Here is a 23,425-nt window from a genome sequence, read left to right as displayed (position 1 = left end):
CCGGCGAGAGAGCGGCAAACAAAGTGGCCGCGAAAAGATGCTGCGGGTTGGAGAAGCGGTCAAAACACCAATCACAGGCTAGATTTCAAAACTTGGGAACTGATTCGTCATCTCTCAGCACTTGAACCAATCACAGTCTGTCTTACATGCTACGTAGTAGTTACCAATTCAAATACAATGTACTACGTATACAGCTTTACGTACGCTATTTTACGCTTGTTTTGTTGTAGGATATGTACGCTTATTCGAGATATGTTATTTTGATAATAAAATAAATTTTTGAATACACTTACCCGGTGATTATATAAGCTGCAGCTCTGCTGCTCGACAGAAAACTCTACGTAAAAAATCCGCCAGCGATCGCTATGCAGGTAGGGGGTGTACTTCAACAGCGCCATCTGTCGTGCAGGTACTCAGTACTCATTGTAAACAAAGAACTCAATTTTCTCCTCGGTCCACTGCGTCTCTATTGGGGAGGAAGGGAGGGTCCTTTAATATATAATCACCGGGTAAGTATATTCAAAAATTTTTTTTATTATCAAAATAACATTTTTCAATATTTAACTTAGCCGGTGATTATATAAGCTGATTCACACCCAGGGGGGTGGGTAGAGACCAGCAATAAATGTTTACATTATTATGAGCTAAGGATTTTTTATTTCATTTTAGCAGTTATCAAAATAACAAACATAAAATAAATAAGTACCTGGTAAGGAAGTGGACTTGAACAATTACTCTGCCTTTTTAAGTACGTCTTCCTTACGGAGCCTCACGATCCTCTTAGGATGCTGAGCGACCCCTAGGATCTGAAGTATGAAGGGTTGCAACCCATACTACAGGACCTCATCAAAACCTCTAATCTAGGCGCTTCTCAAGAAAAGAATTTGACCACCCGCCAAATCAACCAGGATGCGAAAGGCTTCTTAGCCTTCCGGACAACCCAAAAACAACAATAAAAACATTTCAAGAGAAAGATTAAAAAGGTTATGGAATTAGGGGAATGTAGTGGTTGAGCCCTCACCCACTACTGCACTCGCTGCTACGAATGGTTCCAGGGTGTAGCAGTTCTCGTAAAGAGACTGGACATCTTTAAGATAAAAAGACGCGAACACTGACTTGCTTCTCCAATAGGTTGCGTCCATTATACTTCGCAGAGATCTATTTTGTTTAAAGGCCACTGAAGTTGCGACAGCTCTAACTTCATGTGTCCTTACCTTCAGCAAAGCTTGGTCTTCCTCACTCAGATGGGAATGAGCCTCTCGTATTAACAGTCTGATAAAATAGGATAAAGCATTCTTTGACATAGGCAAAGATGGTTTCTTAACAGAACACCATAAAGCTTCTGACTGTCCTCGTAAAGGTTTAGTTCGTCTTAAATAGAACTTAAGAGCTCTAACAGGGCATAAGACTCTTTCTAGTTCATTTCCAACCATATTTGATAGGCTTGGAATATCGAACGATTTCGGCCAAGGACGAGAAGGTAGCTCGTTTTTGGCTAGAAAACCAAGTTGTAAAGAACATGTAGCCGTTTCAGATGAAAATCCGATGTTCCTGCTGAAGGCGTGAATCTCACTGACTCTTTTAGCTGTGGCTAAGCAAACCAGGAAAAGAGTCTTTAAAGCGAGATCTTTAAAGGAGGCTGATTGTAGCGGCTCGAACCTTTCTGACATGAGGAATCTTAGTACCACGTCTAAATTCCAACCAGGTGTAGCCAAACGACGCTCCTTCGTGGTCTCAAAAGACTTAAGGAGGTCCTGTAGATCTTTGTTGTTGGAAAGATCTAAGCCTCTGTGACGGAAGACTGATGCCAACATGCTTCTGTAACCCTTGATAGTGGGAGCTGAAAGAGATCTTTCTTTCCTCAGGTATAAAAGGAAGTCAGCTATTTGAGTTACAGAGGTACTGGTCGAGGATACTGATACTGACTTGCACCAGTTTCGGAAGACTTCCCACTTCGATTGGTAGACTCTAAGAGTGGATGTCCTCCTTGCTCTAGCAATCGCCCTGGCTGCCTCCTTCGAAAAGCCTCTAGCTCTCGAGAGTCTTTCGATAGTCTGAAGGCAGTCAGACGAAGAGCGTGGAGGCCTTGGTGTACCTTCTTTACGTGTGGCTGACGTAGAAGGTCCACCCTTAGAGGAAGAGTTCTGGGAACGTCCACTAGCCATCGAAGTACCTCGGTGAACCATTCTCTCGCGGGCCAGAGGGGAGCAACTAACGTCAACCTTGTCCCTTCGTGAGAGGCTAACTTCTGCAGTACCTTGTTGACAATCTTGAACGGGGGGAATGCATATAGGTCTAGAGGTGACCAATCTAGGAGAAAGGCATCTATATGAACTGCTGCTGGGTCCGGGATTGGTGAGCAATATATTGGGAGCCTCTTGGTCATTGAGGTTGCGAAGAGATCTATGGTAGGCTGGCCCCATGTGGCCCACAGTCTCTTGCACACATCCTTGTGTAGGGTCCATTCTGTTGGAATGATTTGTCCCTTCCGACTGAGGCAATCTGCCATGACATTCAAGTTGCCTTGGATGAACCTCGTTACTAGAGAAATGTTTAGATCTTTTGACCAGGTGAGGAGGTCCCTTGCGATCTCGTACAACGTCATAGAGTGGGTCCCTCCTTGCTTGGAGATGTACGCCAAAGTCGTGGTGTTGTCCGAGTTCACCTCCACCACTTTGCCTTGAAGGAGAGACTTGAAGCTTTTCAAGGCCAGATGAACTGCCAGTAGCTCCTTGCAGTTGATATGCATTGTCCTTTGACTCGAGTTCCAAGTTCCCGAGCATTCCCGACCGTCTAATGTCGCGCCCCAGCCCGTGTCCGATGCGTCCGAGAAGAGAACGTGGTTGGGAGTCTGAACAGCCAGGGGCAGACCCTCTCTGAGGCTGATACTGTCCTTCCACCAAGTCAGGGAAGACTTCATCTTCTCGGAAATGGGGATCGAGACCGCTTCTAGCGTCTTGTCCTTTTTCCAGTAAACAGCTAGGTGATATTGAAGAGGACGGAGGTGTAGTCTTCCTAACGAAACGAACTGTTCCAGGGATGATAGTGTCCCTATCAGACTCATCCACTGCCTGACTGAACATCGTTCCTTCTTCAGCATGTTCTGGATGCATAACTGGGCTTGACTTGTTCTGGGGGCCGACGGAAAAGCCCGAAAAGCTTGACTGTGAATCTCCATCCCTAAATACACAATAGTTTGGGATGGGACCACTTGAGACTTTTCCATATTGACCAGGAGACCCAATTCCTTGGTCAGATCTAGAGTCCACTTTAGATCCTTCAGACAGCGACGACTGGAAGAAGCTCTTAGAAGCCAGTCGTCCAAATAGAGGGAGGCTCTGATGTCCGCTAAATGAAGGAATTTGGCTATATTCCTCATCAGCCTCGTAAACACAAGAGGAGCTGTGCTTAGGCCAAAGCACAGGGCTTGAAACTGGTAGACAACCTTTTCGTAAACGAATCTCAGAAAAGGTTGGGAGTCTGGGTGGATGGGGACGTGAAAGTAAGCGTCCCTTAGGTCTAAAGAGACCATCCAGTCTTCCTTTCTGACCGCTGCTAGAACGGACTTTGTGGTCTCCATGGCGAACGTCTGCTTTGTGACAAAGACATTCAGCGCACTGACGTCTAGCACCGGCCTCCACCCTCCTGTCTTCTTTACCACTAAGAAGAGACGGTTCTAGAAGCCCGGGGTTTGATGGTCCAGGACTTTGACTACCGCTCCCTTTTCTAGCAAGAGAGACACCTCCTGTTTCAATGCTCGTCTCTTGTCTTCCTCTCTGTACCTGGGAGAGAGATCGATGGGAGACGTTGCTAGAGGGGGTTTTCGTACAAACGGGATCTTGTACCCCTCTCTGAGCAACTTCACAGATTGTGCATCTGCGCCTCTCTTCTCCCAGGTCTGCCAGAAGTTCTTGAGTCTGGCTCCCACTGCTGTCTGAAGAAGGTGGCAGTCAGACTCTGCCTTTAAAGGACTTGGTTCCTTTCTTCTTCCCACGTCTCCCTTCGGCACGAGCACCTCCTCTGCTGGAGGCTCTGCCACGAAAGGGCGGAATAAATCTGGACGCTGGAGTGTCCATCCTTGGTCTTGACAAGGTAGGCAAAGGGGTGGCTTTGCGGGCAGAGGACGCAACCAGGTCATGGGTGTCCTTCTGAATCAAAGAAGCAGCAATCTCCTTAATCAAGTCCTCTGGAAAAAGGCACTTAGAGAGAGGAGCAAACAGAAGTTCTGATCTTTGACACGGTGTCACTCCAGCTGACAGGAAAGAGCAAAGGTTCTCATGCTTCTTGAGGACTCCGGATACGAACGATGCAGCAAGCTCACTAGATCCGTCACGTATGGCCTTGTCCATGCAGGACATGATGAGCAAGGAAGATTCCTTCTCAGTCGGGGAGATCTTCCTGCTCAAAGCTCCCAGACACCAGTCCAAAAAGTTGAAGACCTCGAAGGCTCTAAATACTCCTTTCAACAGATGGTCTAGGTCCGAAGGTGACCAGCATATCTTAGAGCGTCTCATGGCTAGCCTGCGGGGAGAGTCTACAAGACTTGAGAAGTCGCCCTGGGCAGAGGCAGGAACTCCCAAGCCGAGAACTTCTCCCGTGGCATACCAGACGCTCGATCTGGAAGAGAGTTTAGCAGGGGGAAACGTAAAGGCTGTCTTCCCTAGACTCTTTTTGGACTGCATCCAATCTCCTAAAACTCGTAAAGCTCTCTTGGACGAGCGTGCGAGGACGAGTCTCGTAAAGGCAGGCGAGGATGACTGCGTACCTAAAGCAAACTCTGACGGAGGAGAGCGTGGAGCCACAGACACAAACTGGTCCGGAAACATCTCTTTGAACAGAGCAAGAACTTTTCTAAAGTCCAAAGAGGGTTGCGTGGACTTGGGCTCGTCAAGGTCCGAATGTGGTTCATCAACGTGTGCCGCATCGTCATCATCAGAGAGTCCATCATCCGAGAATTGAGGAGGAAGCGGCAATGGAGTAGGTATCGGCTGGTCAGCTGAGTCCGGTCGCACGGGTGCACGCGTGACTGAACCGGACGCAACGTCATGGAACTGTTGCCCAGTCTGTGAGCTGGCAACAACCATAGCAGCGGGGGGACGCACAGCGTCTACTCCAGACTGTCTAGTCTGATGTGGGCGAGCAGAGGCAACCACACTGGGTTGCGGAGGTTGACGCACCGCGTCAAAACAAAACAACTTTGACGGTTGTTGTACCTCGCGAACGTCAACGGAAGGTTCCGTGCGTCGCTGAACGTCAACATGCGGCTGGCAGGGTACACTGGAACGCATGGGTGGCGGGACTCTCTCAGCTGGAGTGCGCAAGAAGGTCGCCTCAGCGTCCACAGGACGCACAACCGTGGTTGGTTGTAGGCAAGAGGTTGGTGCAGCAGCAACCTTCTCCGCACGAAAGTCCTGCATAAGAGACGTTAATTGGTACTGCATGGTCTGCAGCAAAGACCACTTAGGGTCTGCAGGAGCAGGTGCGGCAACAGACGGTGTAACTGCCTGAGGCGGTACCGCTTTGCCTCTCTTAGGAGATGAGCAGTCATTGGAAGACTGCAGCGAGTCCGAACTGACCCAGTGGCTACAACTGGGCCGTTGGACTTGCGCGGAAGGGACCGACTTGCGCTTAAGAGGTCGTGAGACCTTGGTCCATGGTTTCTTACGAGAAACCTCTTCCGCAGACGAGGAATACATGGGCTCTCTCGTCTCTGTGTGGGTGGGGCGATCTTGGGTAGATACGCCCGAAACCACGGAGGGAACGTCTGTTCGCTGATTAAAGCCTCTCGAACCCTTTGGTCGTACGACATTGCTTCTCCCCTGGATTTGGGAGCTTGCAAGAGGTCCCGGACTAGGAGGACGACAGGCACGAACAGACGAACCCTCAAGCGCAACACTATCCACAACACTATCACTCACTTTATCACTTCCCACTGCACTCTTACACTTCAGCTCCTTGACGTCCGCCATGAGCTGGTTACGGTCACTAGCCAAGGACTCAACTCTCTCACCCAGAGCTTGGATGGCACGCATCATATCTGCCATCGAAGGTTCCTGAGTGCCAGAAGGGGGATTATTAGGAGCAACCACTACAGGGGAAGGAATAGGTTGTGGGGCATGAGGAGAGGAAAAATCAATGGAACGAGATGAACTTCTCCTGACTCTATCTCTCTCTAGCCTACGTGTATATTTCTGGAATTCGATAAAATCGAATTCCGAAAGCCCAACGCATTCCTCACATCGATCTTCCAATTGACAGGTTTTATCCCGACAATTGGAACAAACGGTGTGAGGATCGATAGAGGCCTTCGGAAGACGCCTTGAACAGTCCCTAGCATTACACTCCCTGAATTTAGGGACTTGAGAAAGGTCAGCCATTTTGAATTGGTCAAAGGGGAATTCAAAAACTATCCAAAGTCATCAACAAATAATCCGATATCAAAAAAAGAATGCAAGGATTTATTGAAGAGAAAGCCTGCACAGCGAAAGCTCAAAACTAGAAACGTGTACTTCACCAAATAGTTGTGAAAACAAATCCAGTTAGCAACAGCGAATTAGTAGGTCTTGCCGGTAGCACGACAGAGAGAAAATTGAGTTCTTTGTTTACAATGAGTACTGAGTACCTGCACGACAGATGGCGCTGTTGAAGTACACCCCCTACCTGCATAGCGATCGCTGGCGGATTTTTTACGTAGAGTTTTCTGTCGAGCAGCAGAGCTGCAGCTTATATAATCACCGGCTAAGTTAAATATTGAAAAGTGATTTTTGCAACAAAGAATATTATTGGATGCAGTACTACGTACGTATACATACAAAAGATTCATGGAAAAGATGCACATCCATTACATTTGTAGTAGTAGCCATCAGCAGCCTTACACCATTCAAATACGGTATGACTGCATCTGATTTGCGTTTCATGTTCGATTTAATTTTACTACGTACTGTATACTAAATTATCGTATGATCACATTCTCTTTTCGTGTTTTATTTCTTTTTGTACTGAATTATATGTCATATGTAATGCAATGAACCATCAGTAAGAGCAGATATTACTAATTACAGTATTAATGGAATTAACGAAATACGTATTTGGGGTCTTCATATATTGCGGTATTTTCGAAATTCCCAGAAAATCCGCGATATATGTATATACATGCGTTGTGAAAAAAATCCGTGAAGTGGTGAATCTGCGATAGTCGAACCGAGAAGTAGCGAGGGCTCATTGTATATATATACATATATATAAAGAAAAAGTAAGTTAAAAGACAAAATTAACGGCAGTCCAAGGTAGGCGAGGAGGAAGAGTGGTATAAACTGGTCTCCATCCAAAACAAAAGTACAGTGAGCTAAATCACCGGTGTATGAGCAGGAGCGGTAGCTAGCTACCCCACTAACCCCCTGCTAACTAGCGGGATGGGTAGCTAACCCTTACTAAAATTCTATTAGCTCATCCTTTCAGTTTCAACGAAAGTAATACCCCTAATAAATAGCGTAGGTTTGTATTCCAGTTACGGAACATCTCAGTGTTGTCAGGTATATGAGGACAGGGGAGAATGTGGAAAGAATAGGCCAAATATTCGGTGCATGTGTAGGCAAAGACAAAATGAACTGTAACCAGAGAGAGGGATCCAATGTAGTACTATCTGGTGAGTCAAATGACCCAATAACTCTATAGCGGTGGTTATCTCAACAGGTGGCTGGTGCCTTGGCCAGTATTATTATAGTAAAACATGGTGCAAACTTTACTAATATAAAAATGTGGGTATATAAAGAAAGTCTCCTGATTTTTTTTCGAAAATTACCTTCATCTCCCTCGCAAATAAATAGTTAATAAGATACTGTATACCCTAATATATCCTATGGTATGGGGCCATCCAATGGGAACCAGGGGTTTTGGGTGGGAAATTTTTACTGGCAATTTGATAAATACAGTAATGGTAAAACTCTCCTTTTCTTCTCTATACATGGATCTCTGAGATGCACAATAAATTCACAAAAAATTGCACAAAATATGAGGATCCTCGGTAAAACTTCAGAAGCATGCCGGACTTGATATTAAAAAAAAAAAAATAATCAGCTCCAAGGAAAGAGCATGTGAAAAGCTATATAAAAAGTACAGTATAGTTTTTATACGAGATATATCGAGGTGGAATTAAATGCGGTTGATAAGTTTTTACCTCAAATTTTTCCCGTCAGGAAAGACATTTCCTCTATGGCAATGTGTACTTTTAATGAGCCCTCTATTTCACTTTCTTACACAAAAACAAGCAGTTCCAATTACAGTTTATTGGCTGAGAGCTGTGACATCATTGACATAATGGTTTCATAACCAATTACGAACCAAGTTTTACTAGGATTTCAGCAGAGTAATAAAGTTACCTTAACGTTCAATGGTATAAGTGTTCGACTGAATACTTCAAAATAATAAAGGAAAACTGGCATTTTGTTTCTTTGTAGCTATGGCAAAGGTAGTGGCTGGCCCTTTTGGCATAAATTTTGACAAAACCCCAATTCCTACGGATTGTGTGCAATGCAATGTTGGTTATGAAGAACTTCATCAGTATTTTTCTTGTGGTGGTATTGAACTAGTTATTTAATATACTCAAAGACATAATTTAATTCTTAATGACAAGTGTAGCGAGTGCTGTGGAGCCATTTGTTATATCGACTACAGCAGGAACGCCTGGAGTGACAAAAGGCCAAGAGAGAAGTAAAACCTATTTCTAAATTTTATATTAATATTATTCAAGTACACTGAACAAACTTTACTATAGCAACGCTTCTGTAAAGATTGCGGGGGGAAAAAAAAGAAAAAAAAAAAGGCAGATGTCAATCATAAGGTAGGGAATTATTTGTGATTTACTTTTAGTTTGTGACCTGGGAAGGGGGGACAGGGTGCTTGCCCCCGCAAGGTTTGTGACCTGGGAACTACTAGGTTAGGTTAGATGGGTTTGTTAGGTTCTGTACCCTTTCACAAACATCAGTGTTAAATAATCAGGTTTTGTGACCTGGGAAGAGGGGTCGCTGGGGGTTGTGACCTGGGAAGAGGGGTCGCTGGGGGGTTGTGACCTGGGAAGAGGGGTCGCTGGGGGTTGTGACCTGGGAAGAGGGGTCGCTGGGGGTTGTGACCTGGGAAGAGGGGTCGCTGGGGGTTGTGACCTGGGAAGAGGGGTCGCTGGGGGTTGTGACCTGGGAACTACTATGTTAGGTTAGGTGAGTTCGTGAGGTTCGTTACTAAATAAGATTCACTTTTTGTTCATGAAATGTTTATTATCACTTGGAAGGCATCACATGACAATGATAATATCTGCAATGAAAGATAGCACGATGAGAAATAAAATGGCATCTGCATCGGCAGTCAAAATAAATTCAATATGAAATTACACTGACACCTAATAGCATATATGAGTCAGTTAATAAATTTACAGTATATACAGCTAGCTAATGAACCATTTGCTGCTAGCATATAATAGATAACAAAGTTTAGCTAAAGTCTATAGACAATAATACTGTACCATATACGCAGTGAGTAAATGAGCTGCCAAACTGAAACACTATTTGCTTACATTCTCACAAATGAGCGCCAATGTATAGACGATGCAATAAACATAAATTAAATAGGATCCTATAATGCACATAATGTATAGACGACACAATACACATAAATGAAATAGGATCCTATACTGTACATAAGTGAAATAGGATCATTTAATAATTATGACATGTACAACAGATATGAATAGACAATCCTCTAGTTACCCTTTTGCAAATCTCATGTGTTGAATAATCATGTTTAGTCCTGCTTTTGCACACCCAAAATCCCAGATTCCAACCTGTGTCCTTCGGAAAAGGGGTGCACATTACGGTAGAACAGATTATTTGCAGAAGAAATAAAGGTCAAATGCGTTGAAAAAAAACGTTGTCCCGTGTTTTTCTATAAATTTACCCCTTGGCCAACCCTACTACCTTAGGTTAAGGGGATGAGGACCCTACTACCTTAGGTTAAGGGGATGAGGACCCTACTACCTTAGGTTAAGGGGATGAGGACCCTACTACCTTAGGTTAAGGGGATGAGGTTAGTTTGCAACATATCTCAGCCGTTTCCCAGACTCAGTAACAACCTCATACCAGGTTTCCCATGACACAGATGGGCTTTAAATTTTTCTGCCTAGTCTGGATGTGACTTTTCCACGTGTCATTGGTGGATGGTGGTAATCACTAGATGCTTCTTGGGGAGACGTGAGGAAGCAAAAACCATGTGGTCTGCACCAGCAATAATGTTTGAGATACATAGTGGTAAATATACCAAACCTATGTATAACAATATATGATTCAAGATTTTGAGAGTTACTACAGAAACATAAAGGCTAATGTAATTACTGGTGTAGTCTAAGTTGCTCACAATTAAGAGGTAGCATGGTGTCAGAGCCATGTCTCTCACTGCTGAAATATCTTGGCACCACGAACTAACAGGAGACACTTTTCCCAAAATTTCAGCATAATTCCCAGAACAAGCTTAAAGATTCGATTACAAACCGTAAAAACAGACTACGATTATAGACTAAAGATAGGATACTTACAATATCCGTAATTGGTGGGCTACCTCACGAGTCATGACCACCACCTACCACTGACAGAAAGTATGGACAGTTTGAAAAAAATAGCAAGTTCATGGTAATTCAAGAGTAGACGGCTGATAAAGTGTGGGGTATATATTCGGGGAGAAAAACACGTGACAAGCTCACAACAGAGTAACAGATAAAATGTATAAACTGCGCTTAGTTAAAAAATTTAACAGTTCTTATTATTGGAACTGAAGAAATTGCTATAAGAATAAGATACGGACTATGGATAGTAATTACGTCATGCATTGCGATTATATAAATATTCTATTTGTTGGTAATGAAACAATTATTAAAATTCGAGAATTGATAAATGAGAAATATTTCATTCGAAAAGAAACTGGACTCTTGTTCTCTAAGTGTTTCTATAATAAACACTAGTAACAGTTTCCAGTTATGCAGTATATGAAATATACCTAAGCATGCATCCGATAAACTGAACATGTAGGTCATGTAGTGAGGAAAGTTCCCCATACATTATAGATCCAGGAAAGGAGCCATAAAATCAAATACTAAATAAATAAGAACTATACAGTGTAAGTGTAAAGTAGTGTCGTGAGTAAAGCCTTGAGTAAACTCACCAACACTCACTATTCACGATGCTAATGGAACACTTGGAAAATTGAGTAATCCTTGCTTTGTGGTGAAAAATTACTAAATTTATTATTTACCACGATGTGGTTCGGGGTTATACAATGTTCTCTCAAATTAAGTTTTACCAAAAGGAAGTGATCAGGGAATACCCGAGTAGGAATGTAACTAGTCAATTATTGATGCTGTATATAAAAACCATGCCCTAATAAATATTTTTCTTTATTACTGACGCATATAACTGGGTTACTGTAAATTTAGTATTCGGTAGTTTCTTTTCATATTCTTCAGTAAGCTAAACTGATCCCGTCGACAACTACTTATTCTACCAATTATATAGCCTATTCATACGGAACATACGGAACATAAGCAATATGTCAGCTACGTACGGGTGTGGACGTGTGTTTCAGTGCTCTGTATCGAATCTGGCTTTAAACGGAATCATTGTGTATCTCGTTGTTTGTACTATGAAAAATCTCTTTGTGGGTGTTTGCTAGTGTTGACATTAGTGAAATATAGTGCTAAAAATCAGTGGTTTCCTTGTATGTGAGGTCTGTAGTGAAAGGCCTGACCCAGCATTTTTGCGTTGGGGTGGGGCTACTTGAAAAGTTCATTGAAATAATGATTCAATATGTCTTTCCTTAGAAAACGAAAAGGAAGACGTAATCCCGTGAATGATCTCGGTCTATTTATGAATGAAATTGACGAGGTACTCACAGGAAGGGAGGAAAGTATAATGGCAGCAGCTTATGAAGAATGTGATGACGGAGGCAATCATGGCATGTGTGGGCACTGTGAGTCCTATGTCCAGGGTTGCCAGATATATTTTCAAAAAGTAGCCCAAACGCTTCCAAAAAATCGCAAATTTAGAGTTAAAGTAGCCCAATTTTTATTAACATATATATATATATATATATATATATATATATATATATATATATATATATATATATATATATATATATATATATATATATATATATATATATATATATATATATATATATATATATATATATATATATATCAATAAAAACATTTATATGATTACTTACCTACAGTTTTTGGTCCTGCTTGGCTATCTTGCTAGTGAAAATATTTTTAAACAAATCTTTCAGTTTCTTTTTTAAACCATAGTATATATAATTGTTTTGAAAATCAATTGTTTCAAACGTAAACTTCCGAAATGTTTCATATTTGCAATTAAACTAAATAGATTCTTTTGTTGGAAAATTAAAATAAAATTGTCTTAATCTTTCAAAAATGAAATTTTGAAAAACAATCTCTCATTTTATTTCATGAAAATACGGTAAATAAAATTCTTTTCTATTCTTTTGTTGAAAATTAATCAAATATATCCAGCAAATCATCCACTAGACATTCTTCATTTTCCTCATTTTTTTCATTTTTGTAGATTGATGAGTCAAAATTTAGCATGGACCTTTTCGGTTCAAATCCTGTACAGCATTTACCATTTAATTCCAAACTGGTCTTTATCCTTAATATTGAGGTTAAGAGATCTAGGCCCATTCGATTTCTCAACTTGGTTTTTACGCTTGTTACTCTAGAGAAAACCCTTTCTACTAGAGCATTACTTATGGGGAGGCAGTACACTTTTAATGCAAACTCCGATATATCTTTTAAAATAAAGTCACCTCCCGCATTAGTTACACCAATTGCCTTTGTCCAAAACTGATTTCCTGAAGTTGGGATGTCTCCATCACAAATGTTATTCCAGTCTAGGTTCAACAAAGTTCGCCATTGACCTTCAATATCTGCTATTTCAAAGCGATCAGCTAGTTCTAAAGGTAGTTCAGAGAAAGGTGGCCGTGTGTGGCTTAAACAGACAGTTGGTGAAAGGTTCTTTATTTTCTTTAAGGTCTCCATGTTTTCAGGAAGACGAGAAAGTAGTTCCTTACATGCTCTTAAAAGGAATTTGTGGCATCTTGATTTTACATCGTGCAATTCTTGCTCTGATATTAAATTGGCTTGTTTCTTACTGGATACGAGGGAGGTGAATTCATAACCAAAATCAACATTTTTTAAAGGGAGAAATATGGACGACATATTCAGATCAACTTCAAGCTTAACATAATTTGAAAGTAAAACTCTTCTCAGCATCACCAATGTAAAACACTCTAGCTCTCTGAGTAGGCTACAATGATCTGCTTCTTCTCTTTGAAAAAGCAAGTTTATCCTCTCGAAATCATTTAGAATGGGTCTTAGAAATGTCAAGTAGAGTTCATTTTTATGGTCAGAGTACATAGAGTAGAGTTCTCTAGATACATATTTATCACATGAAGAAGCTGCAAACTGAAAGTGAGTTTTCAGTGCATCCCACTGATCAAGAACTCTCTTTACACTGTTGCTTCTGGCTAGCCACCGGGTGCCAGATAAAGGTATTAATTGCAGAGGATCCTTCCCATCATGAATCAGCTTATAAATTTTCATATAATCCTCTCTTCTCAACGCCGATCTGTGAAACCAGTTATATGTTTCTCTAAGTATATAATCAATACAAGATGGCATTTCTTCTGATGCGTGAGAACAAGCTAAATGAAGTGAATGACAGGTACACTTTAAAAGAATGAGATTAGGAATATCTTTTTTCATAAGCATATACACAGAATGGTGACATCCACAAAGATTTTGAGCACCATCTGTCGCTATTGCAAAGCATTTATTCAAATCCACACCGATTTCTTGAAAATAATCCTTTATGTGCTGATGTAAAGCTTCTGCTGTGGTACTTGTCACTGGGATTAGTCCTAGGAACTGAGACACTATCTTGTTGTGTAATGAACTGTAATAGCGAACACAAACACACAAATGTTTTATGCAAGCAATATCTGTCGATTCATCTATGATTAATGAAAATGCAGAATCTTTTATGTCTGCAACTATTTCTTTTAAGAGTACTGGGGACAGAACCTTCTTTATTATGGCGGTGCATTTCGTTCTATGTAATCTAATATTCTCAGAGCTTGAGGAACAAGGCATATCCTTCTTCAGGATATCACATAAATGATCAATTGATCTAATTGATGAATGACACGCAATATAAGCTGAAAGTTGTAATTCAAGTCGGGTAACTTTGTCTCCTGTGAAATAGTCCATAGTTTTCAAATTTTGTTTGGAAGATATTTTTGACATGTTTTGTTTATGCTTTACAGAATCACTATGTTTCTTCAAATCAGCTTTGTGGGCCCTTAGTTCGCTTTTGCATAGCTTGCAGTAAGCTTTATTTGCATCACCTTTAACTTCTTCGATCCATTTTTCAAAAATGGGGTCTTTTAACCATGAATGTTGAAAACCCTTGTTATATTTTGCCCACTTCCCCATTTTGTTCGCACTCTTATCTATGTTATTGTCACCACTAGGCGTAACCATCGAAATCTCAACTGAAACTGATGATTTGACTAAGTGTTGACTTGCCGTACAGAGTTGCTGTTTGAGAATTTTTTCGATATCTTCATTACCCAAATAACCCTTTTTCGCCAATATATTGTGGAAAAAATCCATAAAATATAAATCTTCAAATACAAGATTTAAGGTTTTAATAAAATTTCATGGTAAAAATCCCACAAAATAGGAAAAATTCTCCCATAAAGATGCTGAAAATTCCGCAACCGGCAACACTAGAAAACTTGCAACCGTCACACAAAACGTTACTCAAGATGAAGCTGTAGAATACATGTACCATACGAGTTCGATATACGTGCTGATGAACAAACATTGAAGCATAAAGGTTGATATAATAAGCTTATTATATCAATCTCTATACATAGTTAAAAATATATATAATCCTTGTAACAGGCAAATAGAAATAAGCTTTTGCTTATTTGCAGTTAAACTAAATAAAAAATCTATATAAAATAAAAAGTAGCCCAAATGTAGCCCAATTAAAACCACTAGTAGCCCAAAAAGTAGCAAGTAGCAAGTTGTGAAATTTGGTCGCAAGAAGCTGTAAAAAGTAGCCCAATTTGCGATAAGTAGCCCAATCTGGCAACACTGCCTATGTCGATGATGGGATGCAATGCGACCAATGCCGAAGATGGTACCATGATGAAAAAGCTTGCTCTAATTTAAAGGATGGTTCAAGTACTCTTTTAAAAAGCAGGAACATCATTTATAAATGTCCAAAATGTGTTGAGTCTGCATGTGTTGATGACATAACGAGACTAAGCATCATCATAGAGGAGATGAAGGTAAATGTACAACAACAGATGTCTGGTTTTATGGATATGATAACTGCTCAATACATGGATATGCGTCAAGAAATTGTCGAGCTGAAAGAGAAACTTATGGAATATGAAAAAGAGAATGTGACCAAGACTACATATGCAAGTAAGTTGAAATCAAGAAACACTTTGGTTATAAAATCTACGGAGGAAAATAAGAAGGCTTCAGATATCAAGAAAACTATCATGAAGAAGATAACCACGAATGTCGAACAGGTCAAAACCTCTAAACAAGGCCACTTGGTAGTTAATTTTGCGGATAAAACTGGGTTAGAAAAGGCTAAAAATGACTTAGAAGAGGTCAAGAATGACATTAAGGTAGAAGTAGATAAAAAGGATCTACTTAAACCGAAGATCAAGGTCTGCAATATTGATGAAAATGAAGATGATATAATTGCCAGTATAATGGAGAAGAATGAATGGTTGAATGATATATGTGAAAATGAAGAAGACTTTAAATTGATCAGGAAGTTTAAATCAAGACAAAGCGGTAAATTACACGTCATTATAAAGTGTAGTCCAACTATCAGGAAAGTCTTCCGTAAAAGAGATGATAGAGTATATACCACGCTTGGAGGATGCTGTAAAATCTATGATTCCTACAATGTATTTCAGTGTTATAAATGCCAAGAATTTGGTCATTCTGCTGAAAATTGTAGCAAGACTCAGGTATGTGCCAAGTGTAGCCAGGATCATCGAACCACGGATTGTAATGTAAATACGTTAAAGTGTCATAACTGCACAATGAGAAATTACAATGATACGAATCATAGGACATATGATGATAACTGTAAGGTATACAAGGAGGAGCTTACCAGGATAAAAAATAGAACCGATCATGGAGTCTAGCCCATTGGTTAAGTGTGGTCTGATAAATATTCAATCGGTGGGGAATAAAACCTTAGAGATTAGACATCTTATTAACGAGATGGAATTAGATTTATGCTTATTAACGGAAACTTGGTTGCAGGGAAATATTAGTGATAACTCAAAGATTCAGGAGATGACGCCGTGTACTCATGATTTCTATCACGTACCAAGAAAGGACAAAACTGGAGGAGGAGTGGGTGTCTTTGTGTCGAAAACTTTCTCTAGGGTTTCTATCATGAATGAAATGGTATTTGAAACGTTTGAATATATCTGTTTAAAACTGACAAGAAACAATAAGGTATTGAATATAATATCATTATATAGACCACCAGCGAGTAATATGACTAAATTCATTGAAGAATTTAGTATTCTTGTGGGTGTGGTGGACGATATTAAAAATACATTAATTGGTGGAGACTTCAACTGTTGGGTAGATGATGAAAATGATAATAAGGCTAAAGAACTCAAGGAAGTATTTGAGATGTTTAATTTAATAAACAGTGTTTTGGTATCAACGTCAGTAGGTGGTCATACACTCGACTTGGTCATATGTGGAAAAGACTCAGACCTAATAAAAAACCTTGAAGTGGAACCAGACTTTGAGATCTCAAAAACACATCATCACCTTTAATGTTAATATAAATTGCACCAGAGTATTGAAAAAATGGATCACATATAGGGAACGGGAAAATTTTGATGCTGAGAATTTTATTGAAGCTAGTGTAGCGCAAATGTCTTGTGTGAACACACAATGTGAACATATGGTAGACATAGAATGTGTTGGGTGCTATACCAAGAAATACAACGACAATTTTGGAAAAATGTACGATACCATGTGTCCCATAAAGAACAAACAAATAGTGGTACGCGAAAATGTTAGATGGTATAATAGTGAACTATTAAAGGCAAAAAGACACAGACGTAAGATGGAAGGTAGATGGAAAAGAGCCAAATCCTTACAAGCCAGAAATCTATATAATAAGGCCAGAAATGACTATAACATCCTGTTAGAAAAAACAAAAAGAAAATTCTACAACGGCGAATGTAAAAAAACTAATAACATGAAGGACTTTCATAAAAACCTTGATGATTTGATGGGATTAAAGAAAAAATATGTCTTGCCTGATAATGTTTGTGCAGAGAGTTTTGCTATATTCTTTAGTGAAAAAATTGATAAAATCTATAGAGGCTTCCCCCAAAATCACTTGGAGGGACAGTCAGCTATGCCAGTGAAAGAGGGAAAGAAGTTAATAAAATTTAGGGAGATAAATATGTGCGACTTGTTAAAGGTTATGAGAGAGATGAAGAATACATATTGTGGAAACGACCCTTTCCCAAACAGTTCAATAAGTGAAGCTCCAAACAAACAAGTCGTATATAATATTTACCTGAACATAATTAACCTAAGTATATCGCAATCCTGTTTTCCTAGCTGTGAAAAAACTGTGTTGATCAAACCAATTTACAAAGGGAAAGGTGATGTAAACGAGCTAAATTCATATAGGCCCATTTCAAATTTATCCTACATGTCAAAGCTTATTGAAAAAGTCATAAGTGAGCAATTATGGGCGCATATTGACGAGTTACAGGTATTCCCGGAAAATCAATCGGCCTACAGAGCTAATCATTCTACAGAAACTACTTTGTGCTCAATAATGAATGATATGATAGGTCTTCTTGATGGGGGAAAGTGTGGAATTTTAATTATGTTAGATCTTAGTGCTGCTTTTGACACTGTTGTGCACGAGTACTTACTTGACGACTTGAAGTCTATTGGAGTGACTCAGGAAGCACTGAAATTTTTGCGAAGTTACTTAGTGAACAGGAAGACTATTGTAGAAGTTTCTGGAAACCGATCCAATGAGAGAATTCTTATGAAGGGTGTACCACAGGGTAGTGTCCTGGGCCCTATCTTGTTTAACATATATACTATCGAGCTATCACACATCTTGAAAAAACACAAAGTGGGTTTTAAACTATATGCAGATGATACTCAGTTTTACCTCTCAATTTCAACAACACAAGATACAAAGAAGAAAATTGATGAGATAATGACTGAAATAAAAACATGGATGCAGAGGAAAAAGCTCAAATTAAATGATGATAAAACAGAATGTATGTTCTTTGGCACAAGGGTGGCTTTGAAGAATTACCAGTTAATTCAAAGTATAAAAATTGGTGATGCTGATGTTGGGATTGTGCCTGTTGTGAAAAATTTGGGTGTACTGATAGACTGTAATTTGTCAATGAAGGACCAAATTGTGAACACAGTGAAAGTGTGTAACTATCACCTGAGAAACATAGCATTTATTAGAAAATATTTAACAGAGGGCAGTACAAAAATTTTAGTGGTGAGTCATGTAATATCAAGGCTTGATTATTGCAATTCTCTGTACTACAAATTGCCCAATACACTACTAAGGAAGCTTCAAAATGTGCAAAACCGGGCGGCTAGACTGATAAAAGGCATTAAATTTCGGGAGAGAATAACTCCTGCACTGATCGATCTACATTGGTTACCTGTTAAGGCTAGGATTGAATTTAAAATTTGCTTGTTGACTCACAAAGCACTTACAGGTGATAAGCCTAAATATCTTCGTGATTGCTTGATCCCCTACCCTGAAGCTACCAGCGCCACTGTAAGAGTTAGACATGCAGATGACCCCCATAGACTATTCGAAATTAGTGTGAATCATGCAATAGGAGGAAGAACGTTCAGTTATGCTGCACCGAGACTCTTTAACGACCTTCCACTCGATGTCAAGAATAGCACAAATGTGGCTGCCTTCAAGAAAAACCTGAAGACTTATCTTTTTAGAAAGTGTTATAATAGTGACCTGAAAACTATTAAGCCTGAATACAAATGTTAGCGAAATAACTGATAACGATACAGAGCAAAATATTAACTGGAAAGGAATTATTTTTTCATACACCAAGGCCCGCCTGAACAGACCTTTAGTGTTTGATGGAGGGCGAGAAATAAACCTCTAAAAGTAAAAGTAAGTAAGTAAAAGTAGAGAGTAAAAATACACCTCTCCGGTAAATTTTCAAAGGGAATGGGAAAAGAATGGATAGGATGCGATTATTGTACAAGCTACTATCACAAGAAATGTATCTACGTAGATACTAACACAAATGATGCAGATAGAGAAAATAATATGGCTTTGTCCTAAGTGTGTACATGAAGCTTCAATTGCAATGAGAAAACAGGAAGATATGGAGACGAAAATCTCAAAAATTGAGGATGAACTATAAAGGGAACTATACTACACTTTATAAGAGAACATGAAGTAAGAATGTCTGAATTGAAGAGCATTGGGAGTATTGCTGTTGGCTCAGTGGATTCTTCTTGGGCTAGCTTACTGAATAGGCCTACTGATTAATGAAATGAAAAAAAACAAAACATAATCTTACTGAGAAAGAATATTGAATCCATTAAGTCGGGACCTCAAACACTGATTCCCCAAAATAAGAATTTAAGGGAAAATCTAGTAACCAATTTAACACAAGCATCGATAGCTAAAATGAGGTAATAAAACACACACAAAATCAAATATATACCCATTCTTAATACGAGATCACCTCCAAATGGAACTGGAAATTTAGATGATGGCAGGATATCGATGAAGCAGTTAAATAAAGATTCAAAACATGCCTGCTGATACCGAAAAAAAGGAAAAATAAAACAAAGAATAATAATTTGCAATGCATTCAATTTTGAATACGATGTAGTTAATGCGTTGATTTAATCGTTTGTCTAATAAAGAAAAACTCGATGGGAGGGACTGCCGACTTCATGTCGAAATGCTATCCTAAAATTCGAAAGGATATTCATGATAATGGTGGAAATGTTGTGTGGTGTAAATAGTATATAATCAAGATTATGGAGAATAATTCTAGGCTTAAGTATATTTTTATTAGTATTGTGTAGAAGTTATTAGAGACTAAGAATAGGATAAGAAAATTTTAAGTGAACAACAGTGTTGCCAGATCGGTTTGCATAGAATGCCCCGAAAATCATGTCAAAATTTCCCCAAAACCTTAAAAATTCTCCATTTCCTAATAATTCTTATAATTAATGTGTAAGTGAAATTATGTAGGCTACCTTATTAACACATAAAAAAAATTGGTTTAAACCATCCCTTGAATAATGGAAGCGATTCCCAAATCCCAAGTCTTAGAATACTTGTGTATATTTCACCGTTTTCTGAGTCATAGAGGGAGTTTTAGAATCATCAAACTCGTCATCCATGATATGATCGACGAACCAACTTTCACAACTGGAACGACACATTGATAAATCAGCACATGTTGTGTGTGTGTGTGTGTGTGTGTGTGTGTGTGTGTGTGTGTGTGTGTGTGTGTGTGTGTGTGTGTGTGTGTGTGTGACATAGCTAGGCCTACATTTTAAAGAAATCAATGATTATCAGGAAATATATGCTAATACCCTTCTTTCTTATATCATATATCTAACAACAGACAGTGGGATGAAATGTAAATTTCAGAAAAAGAATCATAGGCGTAGGCTAGGCCTACTTGTCTGTTATCAATGCAAGGGGGAATCAGAGCAACAGTAGGCTTCAATTTTTCCTCGCTACCTTTTTATCCTACCATTGAAAAATACATTTATATAACCTGACAATCCTCAATACTTCGTAATTAAGGCAAGCCCAATTTTGTAAGATACTAAGACCCACCTCTCAGCAAATATTGGTAAACAGCCCTTTTAAAAGGACACTCCAAAATCAAACCATAGTTCTCTAGTCTTGGGTAGTGCCATAGCCCCTGTGCCATGGTCTTCCACTCTCGTGGGTTAGAGTTCTCTTGCTTGAGGGTACACTCGGGCACACTATTCTATCTAATTTCTCTTCTTGTTTTGTTAAAAGTTTAGTATGATTTTAATGTTGTTACTGTTCTTAAATGTTTTATATTTCCTTGTTTCCTTTCCTCACTGGGCTATTTTCCCTGTTGGGGCCCCTGGGCTTATAGCATCTTGCTTTTCCAACTAGGGTTGTAGCTTAGCAAGTAATGATAATAATAATGATGATGTAGGCCTACACGTCTTACTGACCAGTCATTGGTCACTTACTGATGTGGCATTGTGGTGAAGGAACTATGACTCTTCAGTAAATTTATGATCACCGGAAGTCTCGAAGAAAAATTTAGTCAACACTCACCATGTTCTGTATCATACCCTCCTGGTGTGTACTTGTATTCGACTGTCAGTTATTTTCTGTTTGTGTAACATCCTGAAGTAGCCTATAGCCTAGCTGGTAGATGGAAGGGGCCACACTCCACATTTTCATTGTTAAATGCAGCCACACAAATGTTGACTTTCACGTCAAAACAAGTTTTTCTATCTTTTATTATGAAAATACAATAACATTTTCTTAACATACTGAACATTTTTGGGCTCAAGCCATGGCGTCCTGATGGAAGGTTCCTTTTTGGTAGCTTCCTTGGGTAAATAACTACTAAGATATTCCCAGAGAATTTAACCACAGGTTATCACAGAATTTTTAACTTCTGGAGCGAGTATCCTAAAGGTTTCCCTTTTAAGACATCGATATCAACAGGGGACGCATGTATTAACACGCCACATAGCTATCTACACCCCGAACAGAGTTAATGCTTCGGTGTGTAAGGGCGGAGAATAGCTGGGAGCCGTTCCATAGCTAATCTCATCCGTGGCTACTTTTGGTACTCGAGACGTAAACAAACGGGCGCCATTGCTTAAATGACGTCACGTCCGTCTTCATCCTTTGTACAGTAGCTCGCCTTACTTAGACGGATTTTCCCTGTGCTCACTTTATCGTCTTGCATCTTTATCATGTCGCTACCTTCGGCCTCGCCTTCTTCTGGAAAGTTGAGTACAAGGTTCCAGTATTGTTTAGTTAAGCTCTGACCGTAAAGTAAATATTACTTTTCGAGATATTTGTTGTTTTGTGGCAGAGCTGTGCCTCTACCGGACCCGCCATTTTATGGCGTCGTTGTTGTTCTGCATGCCTTATTTAGTTAGCCACAACAACGCTTCCGGCCTTATTTACTAATCGATAATATTAGTTTATTTAGTCTTCATAGCTAGGAACTTTTATATCGTGTTTTGACGCTTTTTTACCGGTCATCGATTGACCCCATACCAGTTGGCTACTATAGCCCCCAGGCCAGAGCGCCTATATTAGTGTTCATGCATGATTTTATCAGTGATCCTAGGCTTACTTATGAAGATAGTGGCATTATTTTACAATACTATTGACTGTGATGCAAGTGTTTTCGCCTTCAGGGACCATATAGGGGATAGGTTAGTTAGTGTGCCTTCCTAACCTAACCTACATGTAGGACCCCTATATGCTTCCTTCATCCCCCTACCTTAGGGCATTCCCTCTGTGTAGCCTTGCTCCCCCTACCACGTAAGGGGATCAAGCTCTTATCAGAGTATGTTATTGCCTCTCTGTCCTCCCTAAGGGAATGACCCCCTCTTAGGGTTGCGCCTGAGAGTGAGGAACGGCTAGTCTTTCCTCTATTGCTAGGACTAAGTCTACGACTTTCCTGCGATAGCGATATGTCTTCTATCCTTCCTAGTTCAGGACGTACATCCCTGCTCTAGGTTAGGTTTTGGAAGGGTTATTCTGTTCCTTGCTGAAACTGTACCCATGCACCGTTTCAGTCAGGCTGCCTTACCTTAGGTTAGGGAGTGTCCTCCCTTCCTTAGTGGCCGCTCTGGTACAGAACCCCTTCCATGGAAGACCCTTCTCTTCTCCCCTCCTCACCTATCTCTTGTATAGCCTAGCCTATGCTTAGGTTAGTCTATACCCATCTGTCCCCTGTCCTACAACTCCTCCTTAGGGTGGAGTGATAGGGCTACCTTGAGCTTCTGTGTACAGTCCGCTCTGGTACATATACCCTTCATAGTGTCCTATGGGGTTAGCCACTGGATGTGTTCTGTATGCAGGGGTCTCAACCCCCCCCCCCTTTGGGTGTCCCCTAGCCCTCCCTTGGGCTACCCTAGCTCCCGGTCCTCTGCGGCCCCTGCTTCTGGGTGATAGAGTCAGCCTCTATCATGGGTACATCCTCTCAGGGGGGATGTCTGGGAGTCCATGGC

The 23,425-nt window shown here is 40.2% G+C and overlaps 2 protein-coding genes across 2 annotated transcripts in view; both read right to left on the bottom strand.

Moving 5' to 3' along the window:
• The window catches only part of LOC137638811 (uncharacterized), a 239,634-nt gene extending 228,817 nt beyond the window's left edge, over nt 1-10,817 (bottom strand). Inside the window, exon 1 of the mRNA XM_068371196.1 lies at nt 10,580-10,817. Within this exon, the coding sequence (XP_068227297.1) occupies nt 10,580-10,614 (35 nt within the window). The 5' untranslated portion in view covers nt 10,615-10,817. The remainder of the gene's footprint in view (nt 1-10,579) is intronic.
• A 1,739-nt stretch (nt 10,818-12,556) lies between these two features.
• LOC137638801 (uncharacterized) lies at nt 12,557-14,734 on the bottom strand. The gene has a single exon (XM_068371184.1). The coding sequence runs from the start codon at nt 14,732-14,734 to the stop codon at nt 12,557-12,559; it is 2,178 nt and encodes a 725-aa protein (XP_068227285.1).
• Between the last annotated feature and the right edge of the window lie 8,691 nt (nt 14,735-23,425).

Source organism: Palaemon carinicauda, chromosome 1 (genome assembly GCF_036898095.1).
Source record: "Palaemon carinicauda isolate YSFRI2023 chromosome 1, ASM3689809v2, whole genome shotgun sequence".
NCBI lineage: Eukaryota > Metazoa > Arthropoda > Malacostraca > Decapoda > Palaemonidae > Palaemon > Palaemon carinicauda.
This window is presented reverse-complemented; position numbering and strand designations above follow the sequence as displayed.

Coding starts and splice junctions, on each gene's coding strand:
- LOC137638801 (XM_068371184.1), bottom strand. CDS start 14,734: ATGGATTTTTTCCACAATATATTGGCGAAAAAGGGTTATTTGGGTAAT.